Genomic DNA, 14,897 nt, shown 5'->3' on the forward strand with positions numbered 1-14,897 from the left:
TTACAGATCTTCTTTATGCACCAAGAGCTTGTAACACTCCAAAGAGAAAGGAAAAATTGAAATTGCATCATATGACCCTTTTAAGATCAACTCGAGGTTATTCAGTCTTATTGGCAAATTAGCTTCTCTTGTATTTTATGCAGGCAAAACAAAGCATTCAAACTGTGTGGATATCATTTTGGATCAAATTTCAACTCAAATTCGAGTCATATACAGCCAGGGGCGGTTCTAGACCACAGTAACTGGGGGGGCCAGACAGGGGCCACTTGTGCTTTTAGGGGGCACAATTTTAAAATTAATCTTAAACTACTTTAAGTAGCCTATTATTCATTCAGTCATTTTTCACCATGTCATGTATCGCTGCAATCTAGATGTAATCTATAACAATTTCAACTAAAATGAATGTTTCATCATGTTTCATTTATTTGACAAATAATTTTGTATTGTAGTGTCAGAGGCATAATTTTTGAGGTGGCACGAATAAAGGGGGGTGGGGGTTGGGGCTATTAAATATATTTAATACGACTGACTTTGTATTTAATGTGAAGTAAATAAAAACATTGTAAGTTACTAATTAGCTTATAACACTTTCATTGTACAAAAAGAGAGCAAAGAACGTTTACACTATCAAAGAACATTTTCACTTCAGTCCAGCGAATTCAAGCACTCTCAAAAACTCCCATAATAATCTCTAAAGCTGTTTACACTGTAAAATTAATATCTTACTTACATTCGTACATCTTCACTTTGTTGTTTCTGATGAGATAATTAGCCAGAGAGTTCAGTCAGCCAGCGCGCGCAGTGACGAAACAGCGGTGACTCACCTGAACGACTCTGATTGGTCTTTGTATTCATAAACTCAACATAATAGTATGGGATTGGTTATAATGCGCAGAACGCCTCTGATTGGTCTTTGTATTCATAATCTCAACGTAATAGTATGGGATTGGTTATAATGCGCAGCGCTTTAAAAACGTTTGTCTCTGGCTCTGTGCCAGCCAGCGAACGCAGATTTGAATTTAGCTGCTGGAGATGTTTTTCTTTTTTTATATGTCGTATACAATGTCCTAATCAAACCGAAGCTACAAACCTTCACCGCTGCGCTGAGCTGCATTGTTTACGTGGTGGGGCCATATTCTGAAATGCGCATGCGCACCGCACTACAACACGCTTGCTAATGGCTCGTTGCTAAGAGACGGATGCCAAACGAAACAGACTGTCAATTACATCTAACAAACCCGCCCACTCATGTTTTATTGGTAGAATACATCCTAGACAGAAAGGCTGCACCTGCTATTGGATCAATCTGCTGTCAATCAGTCAGAAGCCACGCCCATCCAAACGCGCTCTAGAAAACCAACGACATTGACAGCATTTCCTACTCTTGTTTACCAACATTTCACGCAAGCTGCAAAGCTGTGGTTTGATTCTCTTAAAACTTTCGAGATGGTAAGTATAGCTTAAGTTACTTTTAAAACTTTGTGAATTAATTCACGTTAGCAGAAACTAAATAAGAGTATATATAAGATGTTCGTTAGCCTAAACTGTTAGCTTGTTGGCGTTATTGTTATGGAAGCCAGCAGACAGACATTAGCTTCATTTGTTGAAACACTTTCAGTGCGGTAACATAGAAACTGTTATCCTTTACAGTAATTGTGCTTGCTTGAATCTAATTAATTAAACCGAAGTTTTGTAAATCTGCGTATGTGATTATGAAACTAATCCAGCTCTTAAAATCTCCCACCAAATACAGATTAGCCTGTGAATAATTTATGTAAATGTGATTTAATTAAGTAACATTTATTTATCCTTGCAGGAGAAGAAGATTGCTGTTAATTAACACCAGTGCAAAATAAGTATGGTGTGACAGTAAAAATGAAGAAAGAAAAACTCTTAATAATACATAAATAGCATGAGAGAGAATTATCTTCATTGTTAAACACTTTCATAGTGCTATTTATTTAATATGAAATGTTGGACAATTTCAAGACAAACTTTGCTGTCATCTGTTCAAAACTGCTGAAAATTATACTAATATAAGATGTTAAAGGACAGAAATGGTAATTATTAAATTATTTCTATTTAATTTTGAACATGTCAAAGGAGAAAGAAAGTTTAATTTTGATAGAAACAATATCAACATGTTTTTTAAACAAAACAAAAAATTATTTTCATCAACAAAATTCAGTCTCTTAGTCAATCAGTATGTTACTGAAACTCTTCTAGCCGCCCTGCTGCATGTGCGGCAATAAACTATATAGCTACTCTTTTTAAGGCATCATTTTGATTCTATTTACTTTTTGCATCGTTCTCTTAGGATCTCCTCCCTTCTGGTGTATCCCTGTTAATTTTCTCTATATATTTCCGTGTCCTCTCTCTTCCAGTAATTTCTCTCCCTCAATTCTTTCTGTCTCAAAAACAAAGTATCACATTTTATACTTATTTTCATGACACTTTATAACAGTACAAGTTTTCTGTAAAAACATCAGAAAATAATTTAATTAATGTTATTATTATTGCATTTAAGAACACTTAAAATCAAAAAAGAATAAAAAGTAGTTAAATCTTATTTAATTATTTAAAATGCTTCTTAAAGAGACCTTGTCCTCTGGTGTGACATCTTTGTCCTGTGGTGTGACAGTACAGGCGTCACACCAGAGGACATTTTCTGTCACACCAGAGGACGTTTCAGCCTTTTTCTGTCAATTAATGACCTTGCTATTCCAAGCTAACCTGCCATTAGCGGTAAGCAAGACACATTTGCATTATTTTCCATGATTATGAAGTTTAACATGCAGTTTTTAATAAAAAATATAATTTAGGGGTGTCACACCAAAGGACAACAAAACATAACACTTTTGTTAAATATTTGAACAATTATGAGACAAAATTGACCATGTGCACATGTCATGGACTTCACAGGGGGCTTCAGTAACATGATCATGAATGGAGTCCTTCAACTAATTAAAGTTTTATTCGGAATTGGCCGATTTAAAATCAGGATATGGTGTTTTTAGAGACAAAATGTATCAAGTTCCTACACTTTCAGAAATATATGGATGAAAAAATTGATTGCAATTTACTAAAATAGACACTTGTACAATTATGCCGGAGGTATTTATTAACATTTTTATGCTTTTTTATTTATAAAAGCTGTAATTTATTGAACCATGCTTGGGACAGTCATCATTTTGAGATTTAGCTCAAAATGTTAAAAAATCGAATAACACTGCAGCTTTAGTATAAGTGTGCAAATTATTGTAAAATGTGCTAAAATATAGTATATACAAAAAGAAACACAGGATAGGCAACATTTAGGATGTGTTTGGACACTTTTATCTGTCTGGTCCTCTGTTGCAACAGAAATAATATTTTTAGTTCAGTTCATATTCTTAATTTCTGATTTTTTCCAAAACAAAACTCAGTAAACAGTAAGAATATGGAGGACCAAACCTGAAGAAAAATAAATAAATAATTTAATAATAGGAAAATACATAATAAATAACTTGATAGAACAAGTACAATTGTAATGTACAATGTATTACTTTTTTCCTTTATTAATTATTTTATATATTTAATTTTAACTTCATTTTTATTCTTTTTAACTTTATTTTTATTCTTTCATTTATTTTGTTATTTATGCATCCATTTATTTTTGTATTTATTTATTCCCATGTGTATTTATTTACACATTTACTCATTTATACATTTATTTATTTGTACTTTTCTGTGTGCACCATGGAAATGAGGGAGGTGGTGCTTGCATAGCTCCACAGCATTGAGAACTCCCTTATAGAAGCATTTATAAGACATATAAGAAAACCATGATAACACCCCCTGGTGGAAGCATGGCTGAATCTCTCTTTCTGCTTTTATTTTCAAGGCTTCAAGCTTCAGGAAACCCAGCGCCACCACGAACCAGCGGAAGAGAGCAGGTCCCAAACCAGAACTGACAGAGGAACAGAGGCAGGAGATCAAAGAAGCGTTCGATCTGTTTGACACATATGGGTCTGGAAACATAGATGTAAAAGAACTGAAGGTAAAAAGGGTTTGAGACCTGTAGCCATAATGTTATATTTGATAAAGGCCCGGAGACAGCATCTAAACTAAATCTAGGAATGACCTAATCGTAAAATCCCATCTGAGTGACTAATCTTACTCCTTACCTACTACCGGCTAATGAATTTGCATGACCCTGGGGTTACATGTATAATCAGTAAATGTCATTAACAGGAATTTTAGTAGACTTTTATTATTTTTTATTTGTAATAGTCTGTTATTTATTTGAACACAAATGAGAATTATTTATTGACCATAAAAGATATTCTACATACACAGGCATAATTTATATTTGTTCTTAAATAAAATGTCATGCATTTAAAGGAAAAGTTCACTTAAAAATGAACATTTGCATGTAGATGAGTTTGTTTCTTCATGAGAACAGATTTGGAGAAATGTAGCATTATATCACTTGCTCATCAATGGATCCTCTGCAGTGAATGGGTGCCGTCAGAATGAGAGTCCAAACAGCTGATAAAAACATCACAATAATCCACAAGTAATCCAAATGACTCAGAAAATACTGTGAACAGCTAAAAAAAATTCTCATCATTTTTTAAAAATAAAATGTTGTATAAAATCAGGTAAATGATATATGAAAAACCCGTTGTTTATTTGCCTATAGCTTCGCCTTAAGAGTAAATGGTTTAAAAATTTTAATAATGTGAATCCATTCAAATATGTGTCCAATATGAGCATATATACTAACAGAGTAATTGACTTGTTGCCATAGGTTGCTATGCGAGCTCTGGGGTTTGAGCCGAAGAAAGAAGAGATAAAAAAGATGATTGCTGATATTGATAAAGAAGGATCGGGCGTAATCAGCTTTAATGATTTCCTTTCTATGATGACACAGAAAATGGTAAGTCTGCAAGCCGAATTATAACATAAGCAATCAGACAACTATCTGGCCACTGTTGCAAACCTCAGGTGTTTATATGGAAAATGACATCAGTAAAATATCCGAAAAGAAACACATCAAGATGATAGGATCTTGCTATTAAGTGGCGTTATGGACCCTTTTCACATTTCCGGGTTTCTCAGCAGCGGATGTCGTCATAGTTGGGTAAACTTGAAGAGCAGTGAATGGGAGAGCACCACAAATATACTTTTTGCATTCCCAGTTGCTCAAATAGCAAAAGAAAAACTCCACGATAGTGTTTTCATGAGTTTCAATAAAAGGAAAAAAATTGAGAGAGACTGATAATGGCAGTCAGAAGAGAGAACGATGTCAAATTTACTGTCCCTCCCATAGACGCTGCATTAGAAACACCCTCGCATTAGGGTTAACTGTTTTTTTTGTAATTTGATGCAAAGGTGATATAATACAAAGAATAGTGTTATAAATGTAGATACATTTTTTTTTTAATACAAATATGAAAAACTTTCGAGGATTTACGATGCTGAGGACCGTTAAACGCGTCATCACAGTCTTGTGAAAAGGGTCCATTAGACAGCGAAGCCTTGAGAGAGTTGTTTACAGTTGCCAAGCAACGTCTATTTTTACAAAAGCTCAAAAGTGGCTCATCCAATCAGAATTTAGAATTTAAACTAACCATTTTATGAAGTCTTTTCTTTTTAACTTATACATTCCATAAAGTAGTTTTTGCACTGACGTTTTTAATTTGTATGAATAATCTGAATTTTGGTACATCAAGTTCAAAATATGTTCATTTGTTTGATTTCCCAGCAAAAATAAAAATTTTGACCATTGTATACATTACAATAGTGTCTTATTTTTAATAAAAGAAAACGCAAAGAAACTGTTTTAATTTTAGTTTTAGTCTAGTCTTTGTGTGAAGCTGTCATTTTAGTTTTTATTAGTTTTAGTCACGTTCATACTGTCATAATTTTCGTTGACGAAAGCAACACTAGTGGCGCCCAAATCAAAGAAAACTAAATAAAACCAAATGATTCCCATAAAGCTCCTCTAGCCTAACTAACAAAAGAAAAATGTGGAAAAGAAACCGAAGTCTTCAGCATATCGACGCTCTAAATGTCCTACTCTAAAAACCAAATTACAAGGATCTAAACACATCGTTCGTTACTATGTGCAAAGTGTATATCGCGCGATATGCTTACCTGTTCCTTTTTCCCTAATTAAGGAGTAAACGAACCGTACCTCAAATACACAGCAAGTGCTAGACACACAGCATTAAAGAGTAGGATACAAAAACTAATTTCAGCAAACCAAAACACACACACAAACACACCGCCGCCACACGAGGTTCGCGGGAGGACCTTTTAAACCGGCAGGGCGACAGCAGATTGGGCGCAGAGGGCGACGTCACAATTATGACTGGCAGGCGACACGTCCAACCAGGAACCTAAGAGCGAGGCAGCAGAGAAAAGACAAGAGAGGGAGGGAAGGAAGAAACACACACATACGCATAGCACGTAACAAATTTCATTGCAAAATTCATCAATTTTGAAAAGACGTCAATCTCAGCTGTAAAGCAGCTCTACAGAAGAAAACAGTCTTGTCATTTATTTTTTATGAAGAATCTGAAATTTGATATGTCAATATTGAAAAAAGAGAAAGTGATCAAATGAGGTGTAATTCCTAGTATTTGTAAACTATTTAATGAAAAAATAGATTATTCAAAAATAGGCTTTACCTATGGTGGCCGAGAGAGCTCAACGTGCTGCAAATGAAAAAACACATGCAAATAGAAAATAAAAACACCTGCAAATTAAGAAAACATCTTCATCAATTTGACAGCACATGCGCTGCAAATGCTCACAACACAACCAAATAAAGAAACGCGCTGAAAAACGGAAACATGCTGCAAATACTTGTATACTTGTACAAATAGTTGAGAAAGAAAAGGCATGTGTATCAGTTTATTAAATCCGTACTTCGTTCAGTGAAAGCAAACTAATAATAAACCTAATGCTGTCAAAGAAAAATACAAGTGCTCACTGCTCCTGACTAAATAACCTTGGTAACATCAAAAATGATTAATCTATATTTAATTTATACAGTGTTATATTGGCAGTTTATTGAACTTGTGTCTTTGTTGTATTGTATTTATTTTCTGCTATTGCTTGTAATTTGGTTATCTGTAGAAAAGATTTTTAGCACTGAGCCCATAGTAGCAGCCAGAATTGTTTTTCCAATTGCTTATTTTCTTTATTATTAAAAAAAAATAAAATAAATGTGTAGGCCTATTTTTTTGTTGTGAATGTCCCAATTGAGGTACAGGATGTGAAAATTTCAGATAAATGTTCATGTTATATATTTTGGTTGCATTTGTGAGTTAATAAAAATGTAGATGGTTGTTTAAAATAGATATATAATATCATAATATCGATATATCGATCGATATACTCCTGTATCAAATCTAATCGTAATCGTATCATAGAATTTTTCGGCAAATATCGTATCGCTGGGTATGAGAATCGATATCGTATCGAATCGTGACGAACCATCCGATTTACACCCCTAAGCACAACCAAATAAATTAACGCGCTGCAAAAACAGAAATGTGCTGCAAATACTCACAACACAAACAAATAAGGAAACGCGCTGCAAAAACAGAAACATGCTGCAAATGCTCACAACACAAACAAATAAAGAAACGCGCCGCAAATAGGCACAGACACCACATCGGAAATGTTTAAGGGAACCGCAAAGTGACGAACATGGCTGGGACATATTTATCAATATTTGCTCTGAAAGGTGAGATTTTTGTTTATTTTAACATCCTGATCATACGATTCCTTTGCTGCTTCTTCTTTTTTTTAAATTAGCCTAAATAAGCTGATGAAATACACAATTACTGTAACTGTGAAAGCATGTAAGCTGGCTAACTTACTTTACAACTTCCCTTACAAAAATTAACCATATGGTTTTACTATTAAAATGAATGAATTAATAAATACATTTATTATGTAAAAAATAAGTAAAAACAAAAAATTGTTACTATAGTTAAACCATGGTAACCACAAATTAACCATGGATTTACTACACTAACCATAATTTAACCATGGTATTTGTACAACTGTGGTTATACAAATTATAATAAATACAAAAAAAAACATGGTTAATTTTCGTTTTGTTGGGGTAATTTTGGCATTGTTGGGATCCTCCCATTGTGGTCTGTACTTGCATTTCTGTATTTGGTTGTGTTGTGAGCATTTGCAGCGTGTTTCTGTATTTGGTTGTGTTGTGAGCATTTGCAGCATGTTTCTGTATTTGATTGTGTTGCGAGTATTTGCAGCACGTGTGCCGTCAAACTGAAGAAGATGTTTTCTTAATTTGCTGGTGCTTTTTCTATTTGCATGTGTTTTCTAAAGTTGCAGCGCATTGAGCTTTCTCGGCCACCGTACTTTACCAAGTAGTTATAGAATATATATAACAGTGTTATTTTAGTATCTTTGATATACTATTGTAGTTTTTATTAATATTTTGAATCTGGTTTTACTTTTGATATTTTCTGTTTTCATTTTAGTTTTAGTAAACGTTTTAATAATTTTGTTGTATCTTTGTTAATTTCAGTAGTATTTTTTATCACAAAATATATTATACAATCGTGACCAGAATTATTGACACCCTTGGTAAATATGAACAAAGAAGCCTGTGAAAATAAATCTGCATTGTTAATCCTTTTGATCATTTATTCCAAAAATTCACAAAAACCTAACCTTTTATTGAAGTACAACAATGTGGGGAAAATCTCATTATGAAATAAATGTTTTTCTCAAAAACACGTTGGCCACAATTATTGGCACCCCTAGAAATTCCTGAGTAAAATATCTCTAAAGTATATGCCCATTCATATTTACAATTTCTAGCACACCAGGATGACTACAAACATGAAATGAAACATGAAACAGCCATGACTTCCTGTTCCACAGGAATATAAATATGAGGGAAAACCAAAGCCAAATTCCCTTAATCATCCATCACATCCATCCTCCCCATTTTCAGATTTTTTTTACTTCAATAAAATTGTGACTTCGCTAGGATTTTTGAATGAAAGATCAAAAGGATTAACAATGCAGATTTATTTTCACAGGCTTCTTTATCATATTTACAATACAATCTGTCAATAATTCTGGCCACGACTGTATGTATAAACAATAGATTTTATTAATTTTATTTCAGTTTTACTATTAGTAATTTTAGTACATCAGGATAAACTTAATTAAGATTAGAAATATTGTCTTGGCAAGCTAGCTGAATTTTTTTAAATATATATTTTATTTCAGTTTACATTTATTTTATTTCAAGAAATGAAAATAGTTTTTGTGTGTGTTGTTGTTTTAGGGTTTAAATTTTAGTTTCCGTTTTAGTTAACTATAATAGCCAAATGTTTATTTGTTTAAAGCAAAAATACAAGTCTTGGCATGGGAGACCGTTACCGTGATATAAAGTTACTCATACTGTGATTTTGGCCAAGATGCCCACTCCCACTGAGTTTAGCTGTGTGTCATTTATCTTTCACAACAGAGTGAGAAGGACTCAAAAGAAGAAATTCTGAAGGCTTTCAGGCTATTCGATGACGACTGCACCGGCAAAATCTCTTTCAAAAATCTCAAGCGAGTGGCCAAAGAACTCGGGGAGAACCTCACGGATGAGGAATTACAGGTGCGTCTTTCTCCAGATGTGGGGAAATACACAGAAAGAGGATGTTCCTGTGTGTAAAACCTCACAGACGAATTGTGTCTCTCCTGAGAAAGTGGCTGGTTAGTCAGTGGGTAGTGAATGACATAAGATCAGATAAGATCCCTCATCACGGAGCAACAGCTGACACCATTAGGAAACACTGCACTTTAACAACATGTTTTTGGCAATTGTTTTGTGACATGATTGTGTCTCGGGGTTTTTATTTGGAACAGGACATGATCGACGAGGCCGACAGAGATGGTGACGGAGAGATTAATGAGCAGGAGTTTCTACGGATAATGAAAAAGACCAGTCTGTACTGAATTCCTCCATCGCTAAAGCTAGTATATCTATAAGCCTCTGAAAGGACTTGAAGTGTTGTTTTGTGTTGCTTTCTTTTTTCTTTTAAAGGTTGTAAAAACATTTTAATGTATACATATTTTGTGCAGTATTAAATAAAAATGTATTTGCATCTGTGTGGTCTGTCTCCACATAATGATCGAGCCCAAAGTGCACAATGGAAAAGAATAAACGTACCTATGTTATATAAATGAATATTTAAAAATTAAAGATGACCTTTCGAGTTTTAAGTCTTAAAGTGGAAACCCTGCCACTCAGAACTAAATGTTTGACTATAAAAACTTCCTCTTCTTGGTCTTTGACAACTTTCAAAACATAAAACACATTTATATAAAATTTGTATGAGATAGGGAATATCCATTTTACACTAGAAAGGAATGATAATAAATCCATGCGGCTTTACCCACTGTGACTTATAGAGGGTAATCATAGAGATTCTGCTCATAGTGTCATTTTTTTATTACTATTTTATTTATTGCATTCAAACTTTAACAGAACATTGCAGGCTAACATATGTGAAAATATAATATAACAGAGAGAAAGGAGATAGATAGATAGATAGATAGATAGATAGATAGATAGTGCCTCAGTATATAACTCCTTTTTTAAAGACATCAATTATGTGTGTTAATAAAATATAATTAAAACACAATGTCAGTGAACTGATGACACCTCAAACCACAGTCATCTGTTAAATGCTGTCTTTGTTAAATACTAAGTAAACTCAATAAACACTAATAGCCCTTCTCAGTTTTATGACGACTGTATGTCACACTGCTAACTGCAGAGATTTTGAAATTTCACTTAAGTCAAATCAAGCCACATTTATTAGCTGCCTTCTTATTTTAGTCTTATGTAAAACAAAACTGAAAAAAGTTTCTCCAGAAACATACATTGACATGTACCATGGGAATTTTCAGACAGCAATAGACAACATGCATTAAAAACCAAATAGTACACAAGAGTTGATTGTAAGAGTTGATTGTGATATTTGCATTTCAAGTCTAGGATGAAACAAAGGTCAAATCGAGAGTGAGTGTTGAACTGGGAAACACCTCATTGCCATGCGTTGAATTTTTTTAACTTTCCCACAAATGTAGTAAAACCAGAAAAACTGACATTTTAAGAAGTCGTTAGAAAAAAGGTTTGTTAAAGTGATCGTCCGCCCAAACGATCGTCCGCCCAATGAAATTCTGTCATTGTTTACTCCCCCTCAAGTCATTCCAAACCTGTGTGCAATTATTTATTTCTGCTAAACACAAAAGAAGATGATTTTGAAAAATACTGGTAACCAAACAGTTTCGGTTCCCATTGACGTCCATAGTATTTTTTGTCCATGCAATGGAAGTCAATGGGAACCAAAAATGTTTGGTTACTAACATTCTTCAATAAATCATCTTTTGTGTTCCAGAGAAGAAAGTCAGTCATACAGATTTAAAATGACTTGAAGGTGAGTAAATGATCAAAAATTTTTCATTCAAAGTCTGTAAGAGTTAAGGTAGAGTTATGATTAAAATGTAGAAATATATTTAGCTGAATTTATAACGTAGGCCTACAAATCGATCAGAAAATGTGAAATGAACCTGTATACGCATGTGAGACAAATTTGCTGTGAAGTTTATGATGTCTATGTTGTTTGTATACATATTGGTGACCGTTCTTCCTCACAACCACAAAATTTCATTATCATCATACCATGTCTGTGATGCAAATTGTGCAGAACCTGCAGTGTGATTTAATATTTAAAAATCCCTAACCCTAAAAACTGAGCAATGGTAAAAGTATAGCAAATACCACCAATAATGCTATTTTTAAATGGTAAAATCCAAATTCTGTATTAGGAGAGGGCGATCTGACAATTTTGCATCATGATCTACCTTGAAGACGTCCACTTTGTACTTCTCAAACAAACTGTGACCAAATGTGTCCGTTTGTGTCTGTATGTAGCTAAATATATCGACACATCTTTTAGTTGACAGGCCTTTTTTAAAGTCATTAACTCTAAAAACTGAATATAACGGTAGAAATGTGTCAATCAGTAAAGATTTTGGACTATCGCCTTTATTGCGCTTATGCATTCACGTCAGGTTGCTGTGTGCTGTGGTCACGAAAATCTTTTGAACGCATTTTTAAGCATTGCGGTTTAAAGGGGTCATATGATGCGATTTCAAGTTTTCCTTTCTCTTTGGAGTGTTACAAGCTGATTGTGAATAGATAAGATCCCTGAAGTTGCAAAGACTAAAGTCTCAAAACCAAAGAGATATACTTTATCAAAGTTAAGACTCTGCCACGCCCCCCTAAAACAGCTCGTTCTAACACGCCCCCACATATCTACCTCACTATGTGGAAATATTAGCAAGCATGTCAACATATTCTGTTACACCAAATACACAAAATAATGATCTTTAAAAAAGCATCATATGACCCCTTTAAAAACAAGTGATTTTAAGCCGTTGAAATAGAAACAACAGTGCTATATGTGCACGCTTTCTGAGCATGGTCTGAGCAGTGAGCGACATGGTTTTTTGGGCTTGTATTAATTTGTCTGTGATATTGACGCTGGTGTCAAGAATTATGAAATTTCTATGGTATCAAAAATTTTGATATCATAAAAACCTTATTAAAAGCAAAAAATAACTATATCGTGTTATATATATTGTTATCGTGAAATAAATTTACTTGCCCGCCCCTATATTAGAGTGATCAAGAAACCCGGATGAATGAGAAAGCAAAGAGTGCGACATGGCTGATATTAAAAGGAGTTGTTAAAAAACGCGAAAGAGAACCAAATCTGGTAACGACAGACTGACAACTTCCTGTGCATGCGCTCCGAGACGCACGCACGCAAAGTATATTTTGGGTTCGGATGCGCGCCTAAACGGTCAAATACACACAAAAATATGGCAAAATGCTGCCTTGGTGAGTATTCACGTAAATACAGTCAGTTATTGGTAACGACAGACTGACAACTTCCTGTGCATGCGCTCCGAGACGCACGCACGCAAAGTATATTTTGGGTTCGGATGTGCGCCTAAACGGTCAAATACACACAAAAATATGGCAAAATGCTGCCTTGGTGAGTATTCACGTAAATACAGTCAGTTATGTCTCAGGTGAAGGAAACAAGTTGAGACAATAGGATGCGTGTCAGTATCCATTGGTCTTAAAGTGACAGCAGCCTAATAAACCTGCTGTTGTGCGTGTCATAAATATTAAACAACAAAAGACTTAAGAGAAAATCAGCTCTCAACAGAATCATTTTGTATCTTTAATAAAATCAATGAATATTTAATTCATACAGTGTTGTATTTTACATTTGATTTGATTTCTGTAGTATTTCTTACCTGAATACTGTTGTTAGAAAGACATACTTAAAAAAAAAAAAATAATTCACTGTTTACTTTGTTTTTACATATATTAGTTACCTACTAATTTTACTGCTCAGTAACTTTAGCAAAATTAAAAACCAGCATGAAAAAGAATTGTGGAACATGATCCTTCCTGAAAAAAATAGTGATTATATTTTTGCCATATTGCCCACTCCATTTTGTAGTTTTATATGCAGTGTTATGATATATAAAAATTCACTTTATTTAGCAACAACAGATGACTATGGTGTGTCTGTTTAGACGGTTAATGTGTCTAAAGGCCTGTGAGAGCAGAAACATTCGAGACCATCATACCACCAGTATGACTCAACCGCTGTGATAGAAAGGAATGACACATTAATGAAATGACTGAACGCAAACCCTAATGACTAAGGCATCAGTAAAAGTGATTTTGCTCTTAATGTCTAAAAGTGAAGCCGCAAAGACACACTGCACCATGCGACCCCTAATTCAGGCCGACAAATCTTCACAGCGACCAACTAAAGTGAGATTTTTCCAGAAGCCAAAAATAATTAAAAGTACATAAACAGGATTTCAGTCACAGATATTTTCCAGGCCCTCAAAGACGTTGGCGGATCTGCTTGCATCAAGGTGAAAGTTTGTTTACAAGTTTCAGACACTAAAAATTCTAAATGGAAAGTAGGAAATGGTAAAGCGATTTGCGTCAAGGTGTCAAAATTTCATTCGCTGCCTCCGTATCTGAAGGTCGGATTGCGCGAGTGATGGGCGTTTGATAACAGGCCAGAATCTGTCCATCTGTAACCTTTTTTTAGTGCTACGGATGTTTTAAGTTCCAAATAACCCACTTGAACTGCTTATTGACGGATTAAACGTTTTCTCTTCAAAGTATATGAATCACAAACGAGAAAACGGCACCAGACTGATGTACTTTTACTGAAACTAGAACTATAACTGAATGAATTTCTTCTCAAAATTGTGAAACACAGCGTTTGTTATTGTCTGCTTGAGACGAATCATTTGTATGAATCATCACAACTTTCAAACAAAACCTAGAAATATATTCATACTCTGTACATTTAAAAAAAAAAAAGTACCAAACGTTTAAGAGACTGATAAATTGCTTTTTTGAATACGATTTTTGATGTACCTTGTTTGAATAAAGTAGAATATATGCCACTTTAAGAATTAATTATTGATTATTTAAAGTATTTAATTTGGGGAATTTGTACTTTAATGGAGTACTGCTGAAACTGAACACTTGTTCCTATTTATTTTACATGACCAAGACAAAAATCACATTTTGCACTTTACAATTACCACCAATTTTTTCATAAGTTTTACTTGCAACAGTCGATAAATACATTTCATTGTATAAAAATAATGGTATTTCAACATGATACCCTCATAAAAGTGCTATTTTTATTGCAGTACCATATAAATATAAATAATATAGGGGTACCATGGTAAAATGACCGTATCAAATGATTATACCATAGTGTCACTAAATGAATACTGTA

General features: G+C 34.0%; 2 protein-coding genes across 2 annotated transcripts in view; one reads left to right on the plus strand and one right to left on the minus strand.

Moving 5' to 3' along the window:
* Positions 1-1,150, minus strand: part of LOC107662175 (Bardet-Biedl syndrome 12 protein-like) — a 4,788-nt gene extending 3,638 nt beyond the window's left edge. The window contains exon 1 of the mRNA XM_016452092.1: positions 1,091-1,150. Within this exon, the coding sequence (XP_016307578.1) occupies positions 1,091-1,114 (24 nt within the window). The 5' untranslated portion in view covers positions 1,115-1,150. The remainder of the gene's footprint in view (positions 1-1,090) is intronic.
* Positions 1,151-1,278: 128 nt separating this feature from the next.
* On the plus strand, positions 1,279-10,190 carry cetn4 (centrin 4). Its single transcript, XM_016452093.1, has 5 exons — positions 1,279-1,449; positions 3,884-4,039; positions 4,793-4,921; positions 9,515-9,652; positions 9,904-10,190. The coding sequence occupies exons 1-5, from the start codon at positions 1,447-1,449 to the stop codon at positions 9,991-9,993; spliced, it is 516 nt and encodes a 171-aa protein (XP_016307579.1). The 5' UTR covers positions 1,279-1,446; the 3' UTR covers positions 9,994-10,190.
* The last annotated feature ends 4,707 nt before the right edge of the window (positions 10,191-14,897 follow it).

This window comes from Sinocyclocheilus anshuiensis, unplaced genomic scaffold (assembly GCF_001515605.1).
Source record: "Sinocyclocheilus anshuiensis isolate Anshui unplaced genomic scaffold, SAMN03320099.WGS_v1.1 scaffold1120, whole genome shotgun sequence".
NCBI lineage: Eukaryota > Metazoa > Chordata > Actinopteri > Cypriniformes > Cyprinidae > Sinocyclocheilus > Sinocyclocheilus anshuiensis.